Source organism: Rana temporaria, chromosome 4 (assembly GCF_905171775.1).
Source record: "Rana temporaria chromosome 4, aRanTem1.1, whole genome shotgun sequence".
In the NCBI taxonomy this organism is placed as follows: Eukaryota; Metazoa; Chordata; class Amphibia; order Anura; family Ranidae; genus Rana; species Rana temporaria.
This window is the reverse complement of record NC_053492.1, coordinates 66,086,652-66,101,681: the sequence shown is the minus strand read 5'-3', so window position 1 is coordinate 66,101,681 and position 15,030 is coordinate 66,086,652. Positions and strand designations below refer to the sequence as shown.

At 46.5% G+C, this 15,030-nt stretch overlaps 1 protein-coding gene across 3 annotated transcripts in view; it reads right to left on the bottom strand.

Annotated features, from left to right (window-relative positions):
• ATAD2B (ATPase family AAA domain containing 2B) overlaps positions 1 to 15,030 on the bottom strand; it is a 202,656-nt gene that overhangs the window by 29,125 nt on the left and 158,501 nt on the right. For all 3 annotated transcript variants that reach the window (XM_040348522.1, XM_040348524.1, XM_040348523.1), the window contains exon 24: positions 7,596 to 7,733. In XM_040348522.1, the coding sequence (XP_040204456.1) occupies positions 7,596 to 7,733 (138 nt within the window). The remainder of the gene's footprint in view (positions 1 to 7,595; positions 7,734 to 15,030) is intronic.

The window sequence follows — 15,030 nt, the reverse complement described above, 5'->3', positions numbered from 1 at the left end:
ATCACTTATTAGTTTGGTGTGCCTACTTTCACTTGGTGAAGATTCCTAAGAATGGAATTACTGGATTTCCAATCTCTTTTGGACTTTATTGATATATTCATTTATACACAAATATTGGTTTGCGCTGCACTGTTCTTTATATATTTGTAACACTAGTAACACAATCCGACATTTCAATCATCATACAGTTGTGCTCATAAGTTTACATACCCTGGCAGAGTTTATGATTTCTTGCCCATTTTTCAGAGAATACGAATGATAACAAAAACTTCTTTCACTCATGGTTAGTGTTTGGCTGTATTTACTCTTTTTAAATCATAATCACAACAGAAACTACCCAAATTACCTGATCAAAAGTTTACATACCCCAGTTCATAATACCGTGTATTGCCCCCTTTAACATCAATGACAGCTTGAAGTCTTTTGTGGTATTTGTGGATGAGGCTCTTTATCTTCTCAGATGGTAAAGCTGCCCATTCTTCTTGACAAAAAGCCTCCAGTTTCTGTAAATTCTTGGGCTGTCTTGCATGAACAGCACATTTGAGATCTCCCCAGAGTGGCTCAATGCTATTGAGGTCAGGAGACTAAGATGGCCACTCCAGAATCTTCACTTTATTCTGCTGTAGCCAATGACAGGTCGACTTTGCCTTGTGTTTTGGATCATTGTCATGTTGGAATGTCCAAGTAAGTCCCATGTGCAGCTTCCTGGCTGATGAATGCAAATGTTCCTCCAGTATTTTTTGATAACATACTGCATTCAACTTGCCATCAATTCTGACCAAATTTCCTGTGCCTTTTGTAGCTCACACATCCCCAAAACATCAGCGATCCACCTCCGTACCTTTCATCCAAGGCCTTGTTCACTCCTCTCCAAATGTAGTGTTTATGGTTGTGGCCAAAAAGTTAAATTTTGGTCTCATCACTCCAAATGACTTTGTGCCAGAAGGTTTGAGGCTTGTAGGTGTGACACTTGGCGTATTATAAGTGGGATACTTTGGGGGCATTTGCATAGTAATGGCTTTCTTCTGGCGACTAGACCATGCAGCTCAGCTTTCTTCAAGTGCTTCTTTATTGTGCATCTTTAACCACTTCCGGACCACCGCATGTACATATACGTCGGCAGAATGGCACGGACAGGCACATCAACGTACCTGTACGTGCCTGCCTAGACGTGGGTCGGGGTTCCGGGGTTAAAGACATGTGGCTGAATAAATTTTGGCCTAAATGTTTGACTAAAATTTAGTTTGATTTTTCCTATAACAAAAAGTAAAAAATAGTTTTTTTTTTTTCAAAAATGTCGCTCTATTTTTGTATATAGCGCAAAAAATAATCGCACAGGCGATCAAATACCACCAAAAGAAAGCTCTATTTGTGGGAAGAAAGGGACGCAAATTTTGTTTGGGAGTCATGTCGCACGACCGCGCAATTGTCTCTTAAAGCGACGCAGTGACGAATTGTAAAAACCCCTTGGGTCATTTAGCAGCATATTGGTCTGGTCCTTAAGTGGTTAAACAGCCACACCACATGTTTTCACAGAGTCCTGTATTCCACCTGAAGTTTTGTGGGGGTTTTTTCTGCATCCAGAACAATTTTCCTGGCAGTTGTGGCTGAATTATTAGTTGGTCTACCTGGTTTGGTTTATAATAGAACCCCTCATTTTCAACTTCTTGATTACAGTTTTAACACTGCTGATTGGTACTCTCAATTCCTTGCATATCTTTTTATATCCCTTTCCTGTTTTATACAGTTCAGCTACCTTTTCTGGCAGATCCTTTGACAATTATTTTGCTTTCTCCATGACTCAGAATCCAGAAACGTCAGTGCAGCACTGGATGAAAGATGCAGGGGTCTGTGAGGAGTTCAGAAACTCATTGACCTTTTTTTACACACACACTAATTACAAACAAATAAATCACAGGTGAGGATGGTTACCTAGAATAGCCATTCAAACACCTTTGTGTCAACTTGTGTGCATGTTATCAGGCCAAAATTCACCAGGGAATGTAACTTTTGATTGGGTCATTTGGGTAGTTTCTGTTGCGATTATGAATTAAAAAGAATAAACACAGGTAAATGATAATAAATGGCTTCAGCCAAACACTAACCATGAGTGAAATAAGTGTTGTGTTATTCATATTCTCTGAAAAATGGCCAAGAAGTCATGAATCTGCCAAGGTATGTAAACTTATGAACACAACTGTACATATACTAAAAAAAACATAGAATAAATATCCTCTGTATAAAACATATGATACATCGAGAACATAGCACCACAGATAGACAGATCTCCAAATCAGCTCAATGACCCGAAAAGCTCTTGTGAGGAGCAAACTGATGTTACAAGGTCTCTTTTGTGATGACAGCAGATATTGCACCCTCACCCATAATTTAAGGAATACAGCAAACAAGGTCTCTGTCAGTTAACATACCCAGGGAAGCTCAGTCCACTGCTGGTTAGCTTTAGAGTTCAGAGTCCTTTCATTCCTCCAAGCCTTCATATCTAGACGATCTCTACACACACCACACTCCTTCCAATGTTCTCTTGTGATGAGCAACGTTAAATTGTTATCCATAAATTGCGATACTAATATAATGCAAAAAAACACAAATGCTTTTCCTTGAATAGTACAGTAGGTGAACCCGATTTTGTGTCAATCTCGCTCTCTTTCTCGGCGAGATTGAGCACCTACGAGCCCCATCGCGGGAGCCAGCGCCGAGCTGGCTTGCCGCGATGGAGACAGAGCCGTCATAGAAGCGACGGGAGATCTGACTTGGATTCCCGCCAATTCTACACGTGTGCGGCGTTTGTTATGAATCCTGAGGGGGAAGTCCCCGCCGGATTTTAAATAAAAATCCGGCATGGGTTCCCCCTCAGGAGCATACCGGGCCCTTAGGTCTGTTATGGGTTGTAAGGAGAGCCCCCCCTACGCCGAAAAAAACTGCGTAGGGGGTCCCCCTACAATCCATACCAGACCCGTATCCAAAGCACGCTACCCGGCCAGCCAGGAAGGGAGTGGGGACGAGCGAGCGCCCGCCCCCCCTCCTGAGCCGTACCAGGCTGCATGCCCTCAACATGGGGGGGTTGGGTGCTCTGGGGCAGGGGGGCGCACTGGCGGCCCCCCCACCTCAGAGCACCCTGTCCCCATGTTGATGAGGACAGGGCCCCTTCCCGACAACCCTGGCCGTTGGTTGTCGGGGTATGCGGGCGGGAGGCTTATCGGAATCTGGGAGCCCCCTTTAATAAGGGGGCCCCCAGATACCGGCCCCCCCACCCTAAGTGAATGAGTATGGGGTACATCGTACCCCTACCCATTCACCTGCAAGAAAAGTGGTAAAAACACAAATAAACCACACAGTGTATTAAAATATTTTATTAGTCTGCTCCGGAGGCCGCCCCCTGTCTTCTTTATTAGCTCTTTTACCAGGGGGGGCTTCTTCTTTGACGTCTTCGGGTGGGTGGGGGCCGCCGTCTGGTTCTCTTCCACCGCCGGGGGGGGGGGTGGCTTTTAAAAAAGCCCCGACCCCCCCGGCGGGTTTCCTCCGGCGTCTTCGGCGGGGCTCTTCTTCTTCCGCTATCCCGACGGGTCTTCTCCGCTATCCGGGGGGTCTTCTCAACTCTCCGGGGTTCTCCTTCTGTCTTCGCCGCTCTCCGTTGTTGACTCGTCGCACCCCGGTTCTTCGTCTCGCAGTCCGGTCCCTTCTTCCGTGCTGTACGTCGTCTTCTCCTTCCGTGCTGTGATGAGTTCTTCTTCCGCGCTGTGACGTCATGTTCTTCACGTCTCTCCTTCTCCCGATGTTGACACGTCGCCTTTCCTCTCTGCAATGACGGGTGCGCGGGTGCATCGGACCTATATAGGCCTCACAGTCCCATCATGCTCTGTACCTACCCATGTGATACCTACCCACGTGGGTAGGTATCACATGGGTAGGTACAGAGCATGATGGGACTGTGAGGCCTATATAGGTCCGATGCAAGGCGCGCATCCGTCATTTCAGCGAGAAGGACCGGCGTGTCAACATCGGGAGAAGAAGAGAAGTGAAGAACATGACGTCACAGCACGGAAGAAGAACTCGTCACAGCACGGAAGGAGAAGAAGACGTACAGCACGGAAGAAGGGACCGGACTGCGAGACGAAGAACCGGGGTGCGACGAGTCAACAGCGGAGAGCGGCGAATATAGAAGGAGACCCCCCGGATAGCGGAGAAGACCCGCCGGGATAGCGGAAGAAGAAGAGCCCCGCCGAAGACGCCGGAGGAAACCCGCCGGGGGGGTGGGGGCTTTTTTAAAAGCCACCCCCCCCCCGGCGGTGGAAGAGAACCAGACGGCGGCCCCCACCCACCCGAAGACGTCAAAGAAGAAGCCCCCCCTGGTAAAAGAGCTAATAAAGAAGACAGGGGGCGGCCTCCGGAGCAGACTAATAAAATATTTTAATACACTGTGTGGTTTATTTGTGTTTTTACCACTTTTCTTGCAGGTGAATGGGTAGTGGTACGATGTACCCCATACTCATTCACTTAGGGTGGGGGGCCGGTATCTGGGGGCCCCCTTATTAAAGGGGGCTCCCAGATTCCGATAAGCCTCCCGCCCGCATACCCCGACAACCAACGGCCAGGGTTGTCGGGAAGGGGCCCTGTCCTCATCAACATGGGGACAGGGTGCTCTGAGGTGGGGGGGCCGCCAGTGCGCCCCCCTGCCCCAGAGCACCCAACCCCCCCATGTTGAGGGCATGCAGCCTGGTACGGCTCAGGAGGGGGGGGGTGCTCGCTCGTCCCCACTCCCTTCCTGGCTGGCCGGGTAGCGTGCTTTGGATACGGGTCTGGTATGGCTTGTAGGGGGACCCCCTACGCCGTTTTTTTCGGCATAGGGGGGGCTCTCCTTACAACCCATAACAGACCTAAGGGCCCGGTATGCTCCTGAGGGGGGACCCATGCCGGATTTTTATTTAAAATCCGGCGGGGACTTCCCCCTCAGGATTCATAACAAACGCCGCACACGTGTAGAATTGGCGGGAATCCAAGTCGGATCTCCCGTCGCTTCTATGACGCGCTTGCTGGGATGTGCTGTCACTATTCCAGTGAGTGCGAGGTGTCGGCGAGATCTCGGCACCATGTCGCCGAGTATCAGCGCGACGCTGTCGTGCTAAAAGCACAATATCACAAACACCTACTGTATCACAAATATTTACTGTATAAGAACATTGTTGTACTCAAAAGCAGACCTGCAATATAGGCTTATCAGAACTGCTAGTCCTTCCAGCCAAGTCTGCTGAAGGCCGGCTCTCCTATTCTGTGACCAAAGGCAACCAAGTCAGACACTGCTACAGTGCTCTGTTCTCCTATACCCACACCTGTTTTGAAGGTGAAACCTTCATCAGTGGGCCCAGAAAAACAGAGCACTATAGCCATGTCTGAATTGGTTGCTCTTGGTTACAGAATAGAAGAACCGGCCTCCAGGGGACTTACCTAGAGGGAAAAACTGTCCTGAAAAGCCTATACTACAGATCTGCTTGTGAATACAATTTTCTAAAACAATATTTATGATACTAGTTAAGGAAAAGCACTTGTTTGCATTATAGTATTACCAGAATGTATGGAGAAGGGATTAAACCCCACCCCCTCCTCCTCCTGGCCAAAACCTGTTCACTACTAGAGACTTGGCATCGGGGTTTGCACTACTGCTTTGTAGATGTAACCCTAAGATGTGCATTCTACCAAAATATCTTTAACTCTTTCAAGCTCTACTGATTGATACACCCCCCTATTTTCTTTAAAACTGGTCCATTCCCTTTTTCTAAAGTTTATCTGGGCACAAACGCCCTCGCATTCCCTGTCGCCAACTAGCACTACCCAAACCATACAGGGGCAAGCCGAAACAGATATTACACTACAGGGAGCCTCCTTAGTGCTGTTGTGACCCGTTACGTGCATTAAAACGAAAACCCTTGATAGTACCCAGCTTGCGTATCTGCTTGCAACTTTTCTTACAAGCCTCTCTATCCACACAAGATTATCCCATATTACCAGTATTGGGGCACCCCCAATTTCTGCCAGGCTTACAAGATCAGCAATTCTGGAACTTGCTTTAAACCAGTCACCCAGCGTCTCACTTCCTGTCGGATGGCAGGTGGCTTTCCATTGCATCCTTATTAGCAGATACAGGCCCCTTTCGCCTTACCTTCTGGATCGCTCTGAAGTTGCACCACTATCTACTTTCTCTACCAAACCCTAGAGAGGCTTAAGTCACAATTTGACCACTTTGAAGAATACTACTTTGAGAAAGGAACCCCTTTGTCTTCTCCAAAAGCTACAACTTGGTGATCTCTCCTACTGAACATCTCCTATTGATCTACTCTGTCTGAAGCACTGGGAAACAGATCTACGGTGCACTCACTCGATAAGGCAAAAACAAAACATTAGGAGGTCCGCTCCTAAATCGTCCATTTGCACTAATACCCAGGAAATCAATTACAAAATTCAAATGAGTTGATACCGTACGCTATACCTTTTATATAAATTCTACCCTACCATCACAGATCACTGCTCGAGGAAAAGGGGACACTTCACATTTTCTGGTCCTAAAACAGAACACTTTTTGAGAGGTGTTCAGAGGATTACTAAGGAATTCATATATTTTGAAATCCCAGACGACCCAGCTTTTTTCTTATTGCATGTGTCGTTCATCTCAGAGAAAAATCTTTAAAAGGTCCGTAATACGTCACCTGTAAAATGCCGCCAAATCCTGTATGCCCTTGAATTGGAAAAACCCACATTCCCCTACTATCAGTTAGCTTCAAAATGTGGAAGGAATCAACCAAACGGAAGATTTGATATTAATGCAACATAAACAGGAAAAGTACACCAAGATCTGGAGACTATGGAATATGTTCATCTTTGCTGACGAAGGGGAAGCCCTGCTGGGCCCACAACTGGCCCAAAGGACGTTACCACCTCCATATTTGTCTTTATGATGAGCCATCGCATTTTAGCTTCCCAAACTGCTCTGCTTGCCTGCCCTCAGCCCTGCCCCTTCTTTCTTCACTGTCATTCCCCTCCTTAACTTTGTCTCACTATTAATAACTTTGTACAAAAATTGGGGAAAAATTTACCCCCACTATCATTCCTGGTGATCAGGTCAATTGTACAAAGTGAGACTGCATTTGGGGCCATGCACTTACACAGCTTATCAAATAATGGAGCAGTGGCCGTTTTCATGCAGGCGCTGCATCCCAACTGACACGATCGGAACTGCTTGCACAGGGATGCACGAAATATCTTGGTTCCCCATGCAGGTATACACAGCCCTCACACTGGCTTATGCTGTAGTACGTTCGTGTGCATGAGGCCCAAAAGCGAAAATGCAGGCTCTTGTACATGCACATTTAAGACAATTTAAAGAGGCTCTGCAGGAGCAACAATCTTTGCACAGTGTAACTACCCATAGCAATACAGTGTTAAAAAATTGGGGGAAAAATAACTGCAGAATACTTGCTATGGGTTACTGCACTTTCTGCTTAAGTTTACCGGCCCGCTATGGAAGGGAGGTCTTTGTGTTCCAGTCTTTTCGCAAGACACTCCAAATTATAAAAGACACTTACAAGCACATTTTGTTCCAGAGTGGTTCCCGACATCCAGTGCCATCCCATGCTTGCTCCGCAATGCTTCTTCTCCCCCAGCATCTGTCTTTCGGGTCACGGAACTTTGAGGATTTACTTGCGCTGAAGTCACTGACAAACCTGCACATAGAAGATAAGAGGAAATTTTAAATCAGTCCTGGGTGACACCGGCAAAATATATTTTTCGGCTGTGTTTTGAACTGTGGCGTTTTCTATTGAGTCAGCAAGAATTTCAGAGGTCGAAATCAATTAAGATACCCCAGATTTGCACATCCACATCAGAACTGCCATATGCCAATTTTTAATGGGAATTCCATAAAATGAAATAGGATGAAAGATTGTCAACCACACAAATTTTAGTTAACCATTTTAATCAGAAATAAGGTTTCCACAAGAAATATCATTCCTTTAGCAATACAATGCAGCTTAAAAATAAATAAAACATTTACACCAACTGACAGCACAGTCTGCCTCCCTTAAAGCAGAACTACACCCACAACTGCAAACAAACCTAGCCCCAGATTATTTTTTTTTACATTTTTCCAGTAATTTTTCCCTGAAGCCTACTAGCCAGTCTGATTCATTTCCAGATCCTTCTTTGGCAAAAGATTTGGTAAGGGATTGGCATCCTTCCTGGTTTGAGCAGCTTACCATAATGACATTGTGAACACCAGTCCGTCCTGGAGTACTGTGGAGCCCAGGCTTCATAGCAACGCATTCTCAGGGAGTGTCAATGACAAGCTGGGCTCACAGGAAACTGGATAAATGATATCAACTGCTGCTCAGCCCTAAAGAGGGCTGTCAGGAAGACAGGTTAAAGTATATCTAAAGCCACCCCCTTGTATATCTCCTTGTCAATGTGGAGACATACAAGAATGATGGAAAAGCACAAGAATCATCTCTGGGTATACTATCTCTTTGATTGTTCTCCAAGATAAACAATGATTTTAAAAGGGTGTCAACTTGAAAATTGTGGGAAATTCTTGGTCCAATTTGTAAGACTAGGCATAGTGGAGGTATAGTCCAGTGGTGGAGATATTTATTTATTTTTATCTGGGTTTGGATAGCCTAAAAAAAGTGTGTTCAATGAACTTACCAATCATTGAGAACATTTCTAAATAGTAGAGACAATGTAGGATTTCACTTTTAGGAAAAGCAATGGGTTAGAGGTTAAGTATGGAAATTTCTCTAGGGCAATATAAGAGGGGAGAGGTTGCTTATTAACATCCACCAAATCGCTATAAAACAAAGACCTGCATGGTGCCATTGTTTAAGGGTAGGAAGTCCAGAGGACTACATGAGATCAGAGGTGTTCCACAGGGGGAAGAGAGAGATGCATGCAATGTGTACGTATTTTATACCATGCCAACCATGTAAAGTATAAAGGGGGGTTTGCCGACGCCTCGGTGGGAAGGAGTTCTTTATATACATCAATGTGCCATGAATCCAATCCCTTATTTAGTTAAATATGCCAAGTTATACTAGAATTAGGAAAATTGAGGCCTCTATTACACAAAGGTTGTTCCAAGGTACGTAGACTTATTGCTCTCCTGCTGCCTGAGGTGAATTCTTGGAACATCTTATAGAGGATGGGTATGGCTACTCCAAAGGTAAAAAAAGGTTTCTCTTATACCAAAAAAGGGGTAGAGATTAATAGTTAAATAGCGTGCCTTTGCTCATTTAGACCAAATGATTTTAAAAGACATACTGGGAAGGGAGGATTTTTGGTGGGAAATGTATAGGAGATGGTCGTCCCCAAAAGCAGCGACTAACAGTTTTATGGCATATGGTTATAACTTGGAAAGTGGTTTGGGATTCTAGAAGACAAAAGAGGGAATGTAGTGCGAATTTAAAAATAAATGGGAGAAAGGGGGCATCCTTACCTGGTGCCTTGGGACATTGATATTAAAGAAGAAAGTTGGTTATTAATAAGCTCCGTGCAGGGATTATGATACATATCGCATTAAGCAAGAAATTATGTCTCCAAAAGCCCTAGATGAAAAAATGTGAATCAGGAGTGACCGGTCAATTTTATCAAAAGGCCTTCTCGGCATCAAGGCCCAAAATAAACGAGAGGGTGATTAGAGATGTTTAGCCTGGACTGTAGCTGCAATTAAAGTTCTGATGCCTATAGTATAGTGTTCATTGAGAAGGAAGCCCAACTGGTGAGGGGTAAACAATGTGGGTTTGGTGGACATGATTTTAGCCAACAATTCACAGTCCCTACTGAGTAATGATATGGGCCGGTCAATAGCAACAAATTCTGTATTTTTTCCCCCTGATTTTAAAATTAAGGTGGTGCATGCTTCATTAAACTATGGATATGGCGTATTATGGTCAAGAATGGAGTTATAAAGATTCATGAGATGTTTTACACAGATAGGAGTTTGTAAAAAAGAGATTTTTAATACAGCTTACCTGTAAAATCTTTTTCTTGGAGTACATCACGGGACACAGAGCGGCATTCATTACTATATGGGTTATATGGAGTACCTTCAGGTGTAGACACTGGCAATCTTCAAACAGGAAATGCCCCTCCCTATATTACCCCCTCCCATAGGAGGAGTACCTCAGTTTTGTAGCAAGCAGTATGCCTCCCAAAATGGTCCTCAAAAGAGGGGTGGGAGCTCTGTGTCCCGTGATGTACTCCAAGAAAAAGATTTTACAGGTAAGCTGTATTAAAAATCTCTTTTTCTTTATCGTTACATCACGGGACACAGAGCGGCATTCATTACTATATGGGATGTCCCAAAGCAATGCTTACAATGAGGGGAGGGAGAACATCTCCAAGACAAAAGGATTTAATTTAGAGATATACTCAATCATAATAAATCCAACTTATTTGAGAAAAATAATCTTAAATTTTAAATTTAACTCAAAAAAAGAGGAGCCCCCGGAATCCGAGGGTCTCAAACTGCAGCCTGCAGCACTGCCTGCCCGAAGGCAGTATCAGTATTCCTTCTTACGTCCAACTTGTAGAATTTTGTAAACGTGTGGACAGAAGACCAGGTTGCCGCCTTGCAAACTTGAGCCATAGAGATCTGGTGGTGTGCTGCCCAGGAGGCGCCCATGGCTCTAGTAGAATGAGCCTTTAATGATACTGGAGGAGGCAACCCTTTCAAGCCGTAGGCCTGAGTGATCAATTGCTTAATCCACCTAGAAATGGTGGACTTTGCAGCTGCCTGCCCCTTCTTGGGCCCATCCGGTAGAATAAACAGCACATCTGTTTTCCGGATCTTCTCTGTAGCTTTAAGATAGGCCTTCATGGCCCTGACAATATCCAAGGTATGCAGCAACCCTTCCTTTCTGGAAGTAGGTTTAGGGAAGAAGGATGGTAATACCAAATCCTGGTTCAAATGAAAACTGGATATGACCTTCGGTAAGAAGGAAGGATGAGGGCGGAGAACGACCTTGTCCTTATGAAATATAAGATATGGTTCCTTACAGGATAAGGCTGCCAGTTCCGAAACTCTTCTTGCGGAAACTATGGCAACCAAAAACACCAACTTCCTTGTCAGTAGAACCAAAGGAACTTCAGCCAACGGCTCAAACGGTTGTTTCTGTAAACTCGACAGAACAAGATTTAAATCCCACGGACAAAGCGGGGATTTAACTGGAGGTTTAATACGTAAGACCCCTTGAAGGAAGGTCTTAACCAGCGAGTGGGTGGCCAGCGGCCGCTGAAACCACACTGACAGGGCAGAAATCTGTCCTTTGATTGTGCTTAATGCCAATCCTTTATCCACTCCTAGCTGGAGAAAACTTAAAACTCTATCTATGGTGAACTTGCGAGGAAGCCATAGCTTGGACTCGCACCAGCCTATATAGGCCTTCCAGACCCTGTGATAAATCACCCTAGAGACCGGTTTCCTGGCTCTGATTAGGGTAGAGATTACTTTCTGAGACAGACCTCTACCCCTGAGAATCAAGGATTCAGCTTCCAGGCCGTCAAATTTAGATGCCGTAAGGCAGGGTGGAGGATCGGACCTTGCGATAGCAGGTCTGGCCTTAGAGGCAGAGTCCAAGGGTTTCCCACTACCATCCTTAGGATTAGTGAGTACCAAGCCCTTCTGGGCCATGCTGGAGCTACCAGGATAACTGGTATGTGCTCCACCCGGATCCTGCGCAGCAGGCGGGGTAGTAACTGGAGCGGGGGAAACGCATAAAGAAGCTTGAACTGATGCCAAGGGCAAACCAGAGCATCGGTTCCGCAGGCCATCGGATCCCTTGAGCGGGACATGAACCTGTCTAGCTTCTTGTTGAGTCTCGATGCCATGATATCCACGTCCGGCACTCCCCATCTTTGGCAGAGTGCTTGAAGACTTGTGGATGCAGAGACCATTCCCCCGGCCATAGAGTCTGGCGGCTTAAGAAGTCCGCCTGAAAGTTGTCCACTCCGGGAATGAATATTGCCGATATGCAGGGCACATGAGCCTCTGCCCATAGGAGAATCAAGCTCACTTCTCTCTGAGCGGCCTGACTCCTGGTCCCCCCTTGGTGATTTATGTATGCCACTGCCGTGGCATTGTCTGATTGAATTCTCACCGGGAGCCCCTGCAATTTCGACGTCCAAGCCCTGAGGGCTAGTCGAACAGCTCTGAGCTCCAAGATGTTGATGGGTAAAAGCTTCTCTGGCTTTGCCCAAATACCTTGGCGAGTGGAACCATCCACAATCGCTCCCCAGCCCGTCAGGCTGGCGTCTGTGGTCACTATCTTCCAAGCCACTGGGCTGAAAGATTTTCCCTTCAGTAGATTCTGAGGGTCTAACCACCAACACAGACTTTGCCGGACTCTTGATGAGAGAGGCAACGGGATATCCAAGGCCTGTGGCCGTCTGCTCCATGCTGACAGGATGGCTGCCTGCAGGATGCGAGTGTGGCTCTGGGCGTATGGCACCGCCTCGAAAGTAGCCACCATCTTGCCTAGTAATCTCATACATAGGCGAATAGTCGGTTCTTTCTTGCTTAGAACCAGTAGGATTAATTCCTTGATGGCTTTGACCTTCCTCAGAGGTAGGAACACCCCTTGTTGTTCCGTGTCTAATCTCATGCCGAGATATTCCAACTGCCTTGTGGGCTGGAATGCTGACTTTTCTCGATTTAGGACCCAGCCGAACCTCTCGAGGTATTGGACCGTGAGGGCCACTGCTCGTTCCAAGCCGGGAGACGAGTGGTCTATGACTAGGAGGTCGTCCAGGTATGCTAGGATCGTGACCCCTTGGATCCTTAGCTTGGCTAGGATTGGAGCTAGAACCTTCGTGAACACCCGGGGGGCCGTAGCCAACCCGAAGGGAAGCGCCACGAATTGGAAATGACGCGAAGCCACCATAAAGCGTAGATATCTTTGATGTGGCTGATAAATTGGAACATGAAGGTAGGCATCCTTTATGTCTATGGACGCCATGAAGTCGTCTTTTTGGAGTGTGGCAGCTGCTGACCGCACGGATTCCATCCGAAATGAGCGGACTTTTAAGTATGCATTTACCATCTTTAGGTCTAAAATTGGCCTGACATCTCCATTGGGCTTTAGGATGATGAATAGGTTGGAGTAGAAACCCAGCCCCTGTTCCAGGACTGGTACCTCTACTATTACTTCCTGGGAAAGTAGATGATCTAGAGCCGACCTTAATGCGGCTCCTTTCTCCAGATCGTTTGGAATCCTCGACTCCTGGAAATGAGGAGGAGGAAACCTTAGGAATTCTAGCTTGTAGCCTGTGGCCACGGAAGACCGTACCCACTCGTCGGGAATGCTGGCTTCCCAAATCTCCGAAAAGAGTCGCAGCCTTCCCCCCACCTTCGTGGGTGGGGGCGCCCCTTCATGAGGTAGACTTGGGGGCTGGTTTTGCTGGCTTGCGAAACCACTGCCTCTTGCCCCTAACAGCCTGTCCTTGTGATCTGCTGTTGAAGCCGAAGTTTGTTCTTGCAGGAGGCCGTCGATACTGCTTGGCATTAGAGGGCCCCTGCCCAGGGGAGGACTGTCGTTTAAACGCAGGTCCCTGAACCCTCTTCTTAGTTGGCAAGAGAGTACTCTTGCCGCTTGAAATGATCTGAATGTATTTATCTAAGTCCTCTCCGAAGAGCCGTCCTCCATGGAAGGGAAACCCTGCCAGGAGCTTCTTGCATGGGGGCTCAGCCTCCCAGCTTTTTAACCATAAGAGTCTTCTCATATGGATAAGGGATAATGATAAACGTGACGCTTGTTGGATAGAATCCTTGATTGCGTCTACCGTAAAACATATGGCCTTAGGGACATCCGAAAATTCTTCTGCCTGCTCGGCAGGAATAAGTTCAAGCATTTGCTTAAATTGATCCGATAAAGCTTGAGCGACTCCAATCGCAGCCACGGCTGGCTGTACTACTGCCCCTGCAGGAGTGAAGGAGTTCTTAAGTAGGGCTTCCAAGCGTCTATCAACTGGATCTTTGAAAACCTGTACGTTTTCTACAGGACATGTTAACGATTTGTTAACACATGAGATGGCTGCGTCTACTGCAGGAGAAGCCCATCTCTTGGAAAACTTTTCTTCCATAGGATATAAGACAGAAAATTTCTTAGGTGGAAAGAAAACCTTGTCTGGTTTGTTCCACTCTTGGAACAAGACTTCCTCCAATAGAGGATGGATCGGAAACACAGCACTGCTTTGAGGCGCCCTCAGTGAGCCCAAAGCTGAAACCGTCGATACCTGGAGATCTGGTACAGGCAGGTTGAATGCCTTATGGACCAAGTCCGTCAAGCCCTGAATCCACCAGCTCTCCCTCAGGGAGACTGCCCCAGACTCCTCTGTATCCGGATCTTCGATCCCTGAACCTACTTGGTCTCTGTCCAAGAGGTCCAATTCCCCAGAGGAAAGGACCTCCTCTTCCGAGGGTCCGCGCACGGGTGACGGAGATCTATTCCGCTTACTACCCCGCATGGCTGCGGCTATCATTTCTCCCATGCTTCTCCGCATCTCATTTAAAGAGGCGAGTAACACCTCCTCCGTGACCACCTTAGGGTTGGGTTGACTCGCGTCAGCTCTAGCCCCAGACCCCGATGGCCCAAAGGCTCCCTGTGGGGAAAGCAGCGGCATAGCTCTATCCGAGACCTCAGATTCTGCGGGGGAATCCCCACCTTTTGTACCCTCTGATCTTGATGCCATGGTACAATACCGAGGTACACCTGCTACTTATTGGTACCTGGGACTTATAATAGTTAAATGCCCAAACACCTGTTTGGGGAATAAAAAAAAAATGTTTCCTCTACCCTAGATGACACTTTTTTTTTTTTTTTTTTTTTTTTCAAAGAAAAACCTTTCTTCTTTTTTTTTTTTTTTCAATCTAGGCAAGAAAAAACATTCTATCCCCCTGAGTAGTATTGCCAAAGAAAAGACTATGAGATGGAAAAGAAAACCAGCCTATTCCTAGGCTAAACCACAATCTTC